Below are 6,563 nucleotides of genomic sequence, written 5' to 3' on the forward strand. Positions count from 1 at the left end.
AACAAATATTTCACTAGGAATACGTGCAGTTAATGACAATAAAGCAAACTGAATCTTCTAGGATTTTCCAAAAAACATAACCAGTACAAAGAATAGGTACCAATGCAATTGGAGGCAGAACAGATATTAGTGTTGACACTACTAATGATTTTGGATGTTATTCTCTTTTGGATGTTAGAAATTGTTGCATTATGATTTAGTTACTTCTTTTCATCTGCTATAAATATTGCATCTTTTATAGGATCTATTGATTTGCTTAGATGCATGCTTCATAATGATATTATGAATTTGTGTTCAAAACATGTCAACCAATTAGCGTTTTAATGAGAGTGTGTTGTAGGGAGTTAGGATGGAATTGGTTTTGAGGGGATTGGGTGAGTGGACTGTTCTCACCCCACTAATACAATACCCTGAAGAACACTGCCGCCGAACAAGGCCTACATGTATTAGTGGGAAGACTAGCAGAAAAGATAGCATTACAAGCAGTCCATTGAACTGACTTACCACCATCCACATTCCTTGACTAACCTACACCTATGCTGCGATCACATCTCATCGCTCTAACAAGTGTGGTGTGAAATACAGAATGATACATACAAACATACATGGTAGAGTTCAATGGTGCTCATTCCCTTCCTGCATATGCTATTGTCGTCCATTTGATATCTTGCCATGTTTGATGTAGCTAGTCTAGGTAGCTAGGTGCCTATCAGTCATCAGAATCAGATGAGCTGGAGCTGCTGTGTGCCTTTCCCCTTCGGCCTTGGATCGCAGGCTTCAGATGCTGTCGAGGCATGGACGTCTGGGACGGTTGCCTGCCCCTTGTGGGCGGTGCCGTCGGTGCCGCAGCTGCTTTGGCGGCGGCCGCCTCTTTCTTGATAGCAGCGGCTGCTTTGGCAGCTGCCTCTTTCACCTCCCTGCACACCCTGTCCAGTATCACCAGGAAGTCACGCACGATGACAAACAGGCGTAAGCCCTCATCCTTCCCAGTGCTGCCGTGGAAGTAATCCACGGTGGTGCGCACCAGCAAGCGAAGCCTCTTCTCCTCCTCCAGCAGGTGGGTCACCTGCACCTGGGACTGCTCTATGAACTGGACCAACTTGTGTTGGAACCCGCTCTCCTCCTCCAAGCTCTTCATGCTCGTGTTCAGGAACTCGTTTGCCTTCACCAGTCTGTGCCCGAGGCTCGCCACCATGATGGTCATCGCATCAGCATCCAGGACCGCTGCCTTACGGACGTTCTGGAGGTCCTCCCCTAGGTTCGATACCACGGCGAGGCCCAGCTGCTTGTAGTGCTCTGTGTCGTCGCTAACATCCTCACTGAGATCATCGGTGCTGCTCACGCTGGAGATGCTGCTGTTCTGGTCCTTGGCCGCCCGCACCGCGCGGACGCCCTCCGAGCGGATGATCTCCTGGACGACGAAATGCAGCAGCGTTGTCTTGCCGTCGACCCCCTTGACATCAGCCAGCTTCAGGAGGGTATCGAGTTTGAACGCTTGTGCTCCCCCTCGAAAGGTGCCATCATTCATTCGGTTGCCGGTTTTAAGTACAGCCTCCAGTAGCTTCTTGAAAAGACGGTTGTGCCTAAGCTCTTGGCAGGCTACCTGATGAACCAGTAAATCTTGATTAGTGCATTGATCAGTACAGCGAGGTATGTGCTAAATCTTAACTTTTACCTCTAGGGTTTCAAATGACTGCTTCACACTTGCAGCTTCTTCCGGCAAACTGGCCATGAAAAGTAACACCTCCAAGCGCTGGAAAATGTATGGGATTTCAATGATGGTCTTCAAGAATTGCTCGGCCCCACCAAGCTGGCTCATCTCTCCATTGTACAGTCGAAGCTTTAGCTCCTCGTCACTAGTTGGGATCCACCGTATCAATGTTTGTATCAAATCAGAGGGGAGTTCATGCCCTGCATGCAATTACCAAAGGGAACAACAAGCCCAATTATTGGTCCCAGCTTACCACAGAACAACATTCAAGTGTTTATTGTAGATTGTACAAATGAAAGATCTATCCATTTTTCACCTCCTCGAAATGGTGGAAATTTCATGTATGAAAGAAGTTATCAACTTTAGACAGGAAAATAAAAAACAAACTGGGTACTTCACCGTGCTTGTGCAGGGGAACTTTGAGGGTGAAAACTTATGTCGATTTTACCTTCTGTAACTGCAGTACGTACATCTGCAGCTGAAACACTGAGTGCCTTCAGTGATATTGACAAATTTTGTGCCTTTTTAGCATCTAGGATCCTAACAAGTTGAGTAGCTTCCTTTGCTGGCTCTTTTTTGCCATCGGTACTCTTCTTGTCCACAGCGTTGCAACCAAAAAGAGTTTCGATCATCTCCTCATTAAACCTACAAATGATTAATACGGTTGAACAGTTAATTGCAACAAGTACACAGTTGAGCGAGGTATAAAACAACATCAGCAGCATAAGCAGAAACAACAAATAGAACTTAGCTTTAGGGACTGGCTTGCTTACTGGAAGGATCCGGCTTTAAGTTGATCCCACACCATTGCTTGATTTGGACTTGCATTAACCTTGTCCCAGAAGAAGGGCTTCAACTTTGTTTTTGAAGATTCTGCAACAGGAGCTGCCGCTCCTGGCTTCTTAAACGGCGGTGGTCCACCTTTTTTAGGACCACCGGGCAGTGCTGGCGGCGGAGGTCCAGCTCCAGGTGGTCCACCTTTTTTAGGTGGTGGAGGTGGAGGTCCAGGTCCTGATCCACCTCCAGTTCTTGGAGCAGGTGGTGGTGGAGGCCCGGCTGGCTTCGGAGGTGGTGGTGGTGCTGATGCTCCTGGTGGTGGTGGTGGTGGTGGTGCTGATGCTCCTGGTGGTGGTGGTGGTGGTGGTGCTGATGCTCCTGGTGGTGGTGGTGGTGGTGGTGCTGATGCTCCTGGTGGTGGTGGTGGTGGTGGTGCAGGTGCACCGGGTGCAAGTGGAGGAGGTGGAGGAGCCTTTCCAGGTATAGCTGGAGGAGGCGGAGGAGCCTTTCCAGTAAGAGCTGGAGGAGGCGGAGGAGCCTTTCCAGGAAGAGCTGGAGGAGGTGGTGGTGGTGGACCTGCAGGTGTAACTACATTACTAGTAGCAGAAGAACCTGCAGCCTTCTCGGCTAGGGACTTAGGTATCGTCGGCTGTCCAGCCACGGTTGTTATTTCGTGACAGCTCATCCTGCTATGCCGCTCCATTAGTTCTTCCTTCATTGACATCGCTCCTACTGACTTCAACTTCGCGGATGGCTGTGGAATATGCAACTTGATTGGTACTGCAAATTCTGACTGCGGGATCTCAGACGAACTGCGCGATAATGCTCCCAACCTACTGACATCAATTGGTGTAGCACTGGACTTACGGGAAGAACCTGATGCATGCAAAGGCGTTAATACACGTAAATATGATGTTCAACATATTGGGCAAAAACTGAACAAAAGTGAGCTGCACCACCTGTCAAACCTAGGAGTGATTTATCATCTCTCCCAAGGTCATATGGCGACGCTGAATCATCTCCACGACAAGCACAAAAGTACACAATAAGAGCCACCAATGCTACGCAGCCCACTGCCAAACCCAAGACAACAGTGGATGAATCTGAGTCTTTGTCCTTGCTCTTCTTTTCCCCCTCTGCGTTAGAAGACTTTTTTATGCTAGTGACCAGTGGACGAGACTCTGCTTCGGAAAACAAAGTGCTCCTGATTTCTTCTTTTGCTGGCGGTGACAAAGAAAAATGTGATGCTGAAGTTCCTTCGATGAGATATCTTATTTTTGATGCAAAAGGCAGCTTCAAATTATTGGAATTTGACAATAAGCTTCCTGCCTCCTCCTCCACCTGGCTATGTCCTGAGAAGCCATGTGGCAAAACTGAATTATGCTTACTCAAGCAGTCCTGGAGAGTATTGGCAACTTCATGCAACAAAGAAGTGATCATTCTTTCCTCGAACTTATAATTTGTTCTATAGGAATTGCTGATTATATTGAATAAAATGGTGTGGTGGGATTGATTTTTGACATCTTGAAGGAGTATCCTATCTAGACCATGGTTGAGCCACAATTGTTCCACCTGTGTGTACTGCAATGCATGAGAATTATTAGTTAGTTAAATGTGGATATTGTACTTTAACTTACAACATGAATCATACACTGAACATTTAATGGTTCTTGAGAAGGCAGGTATTTCCCATTTATACAGAAGAAAATATAGCTAACATGCAGAAATTGGCAAGGCTACATCTGAAAACAGAGGATAGACTTACCTCCTTAGTGAATTAAATATTAGACATCGTTCAAAAAAGCGGTCCTGAGGGTACACTCCAACGGAAAATTAAGCTCATAGGTAGCAAACCGCTTCGCTTTGGCCCTGAGCGGCCCATTAAGCGCTGAGCGGGAAAAAAAAAGCCCCCCGGTTAGTGTTAGGAACCAATCGACCACTCTAGTCTCGACCCAAGAATGAATAGAGAGGCGGCGCCATTGAAGCTCTTCCGGGTTCCACCATTGAACCTCTCCCACGCGCCGCTGGTCAAGCTCCTCCCGCACTGCCCTCCACTTCTTACCCCAGGCCGCCTAGCCAACGACCCCCTCCTCCAGCAACTCGTTCCCCTCGCCCCCTCTCCGTCCAGATCAACCTACTCCGCTACTCACTGCCGGCCGCTACGCATCAGGTGTTCCTTTCGTCCACATCTCATGCATGTGTTGCAAACTTGCATTGCATGTTGTTGTGTGTGTTTGCTGGTACTACTACTGCTTAAGCTTGCAGAAATTACACAAGATCTTGCTCACGATTGATTGTCTGTACGGTTCCTTACAAAACGCTTAAGCTTCAGTTCCTCTGAGCGGAGCCTCACCGCTCGCTTAGCGGCTTATAATTGTAAGAAAATACTAAACGGGTGAACATGCATGATGGTCAAAATGCTAGTACTGATCAATTGTCACTGAAACTTGATTTAACACAACAGTAAAATAAGGAAAATAACACAGAGATGAAACATGACAGTCATAATGTTACTGCTCAGGTGTTAGTCAATTTCACTTGGTTTCATGGTCATTCATGAAGGACGCTGCTTATAATATGGAAAGTAAATCTACATGTAAGTAATTCTACATGTAAAAAGGCAGTGACATGTAAATCTACATGAAGTTTCGTGATAGATCATAAAAAAAGCAAATCTTGGAAGTAATTCTACATGTAATTCTCCTGAGACACAAATTCCACCTCATGTGCAAAAGTGCAATACCAGATACCATAAATCCAAGCAAAAAAAGGCAGTGACATGTGTATCACACAAGGAAATCAACATTAGTGTCTTCAGCGTTTGTTTTATTAGTATTGCCTTTAGCCCGGTATATGGTTTGTAGCAGGATTACAAGTATAAGTAGCGTCATTGTTTTGCTGATGACCACAAACTATTGGCTTCTTGGTTTATTGTTCTTTGCACACAATTCTTCTAACCTCAGTAATCCATCAACGGAGCAAATATGGTATACATATGCCTGAACAAAATTAAATTCTTACCAATTCATCACCTATTTTACTTGGAAGAGGCCGATGGGGAGGTGCTGGTGGCCAAAATAAGTTCTTCCTGATTGCGGCGACTAGCTGCAGCCCGTCACAGTCTGTGGGCGTGAGGAGTAGGAGAGAGATGAGGCATGCGCTGAGGAGCAATTTCAATTTGCTCCTCGGCCGCCTCATCCTATATTATTTGCTTGCTTAATCGACTCCTAATTTATCGCCCAATCAGCCATTGCTCCCAAATGGGGATCGATCCCCAATTCCTCGCTTGATTATTCTCTCCAATGTGCTGATCTTGAGACCAAAACTCTCGGATTCGTTATCGAAATTATGTGCGCAAAATGTTGGCCCGAATTCGATAAGATTATAACTCGGCTCGGGGCTGCTTCCTGGATACAATTAACCACGGAAATGTTAACAACAGCAAGAGGAATAGGGGGGAAATATAAACTTTCGGCGGAGTAGTTACTCCTAGTAAATTCCAAAAACTAAGTCGGATTTGCGGTTCTTGCATCCAGCGGGAAAGGAGGAAACAAAGAGAGAGAGAGAGAAAAAAACCTCCGATTTTTGGCGGCCCGAAACAAATTTCGCCAGAGGAGAATGAGCCACCGCCAATCCACGAGCGCGGGCATGATACGGCGGACGGAAATCGAAAAAAAAGGAAAATGGAGTAGCCTCCCGTCCCTTGTTGCTTCATAGCTTGCTATTTTTGGGGACTGCTTTTCTGAGAGGAAGGAGGAAGAAGAGGCTCCCCTTGAGGCTAGGAGGCTCAAAAGGCTGTCTGATTAACGTGCGATTTGATTCTGGAATCTAGCAACCACGAGAATCACGGGATATAGTATCGGATTTGCTACTGAAAATTAGCTTAGGCCTTAATGTATAACCGTCCGTCCTTAATGTATAACCGTCACATGTAGATATCACACTCCCGTTATGTGCGTATGCGTAAACATCTACGTCTATACTGTGTTTCGCAAAAAAAATACATGAGGGATTTCTGCACGTGCAGTTAGTCTATTAGATTTCAAGTACTGTATTAATTGTACTGTGTTTCGCA

The 6,563-nt window shown here is 46.1% G+C and overlaps 1 protein-coding gene across 1 annotated transcript; it reads right to left on the reverse strand.

Moving 5' to 3' along the window:
- Positions 1-411: 411 nt before the first annotated feature.
- Positions 412-6,352, reverse strand: LOC124680633 (formin-like protein 18). The gene is made up of 7 exons (XM_047215703.1): positions 6,065-6,352; positions 5,510-5,895; positions 3,448-4,069; positions 2,485-3,364; positions 2,160-2,356; positions 1,676-1,911; positions 412-1,603 (listed from the first exon to the last, which is right to left on the reverse strand). The coding sequence occupies exons 2-7, from the start codon at positions 5,684-5,686 to the stop codon at positions 710-712; spliced, it is 3,006 nt and encodes a 1,001-aa protein (XP_047071659.1). The 5' UTR covers positions 5,687-5,895; positions 6,065-6,352; the 3' UTR covers positions 412-709.
- Positions 6,353-6,563: the final 211 nt, after the last annotated feature.

Source organism: Lolium rigidum, unplaced genomic scaffold, assembly GCF_022539505.1.
Source record: "Lolium rigidum isolate FL_2022 unplaced genomic scaffold, APGP_CSIRO_Lrig_0.1 contig_23365_1, whole genome shotgun sequence".
Lineage (NCBI taxonomy): Eukaryota > Viridiplantae > Streptophyta > Magnoliopsida > Poales > Poaceae > Lolium > Lolium rigidum.

Coding starts and splice junctions, on each gene's coding strand:
- LOC124680633 (XM_047215703.1), bottom strand. CDS start 5,686: ATGAGGCGGCCGAGGAGCAAATTGAAATTGCTCCTCAGCGCATGCCTC. Junction 2,357..2,484: donor CTTAAAGCCGGATCCTTCCA/GTAAGCAAGCCA, acceptor AATCATTTGTAG/GTTTAATGAGGAGATGATCG. Junction 1,912..2,159: donor ACGTACTGCAGTTACAGAAG/GTAAAATCGACA, acceptor AATTGCATGCAG/GGCATGAACTCCCCTCTGAT.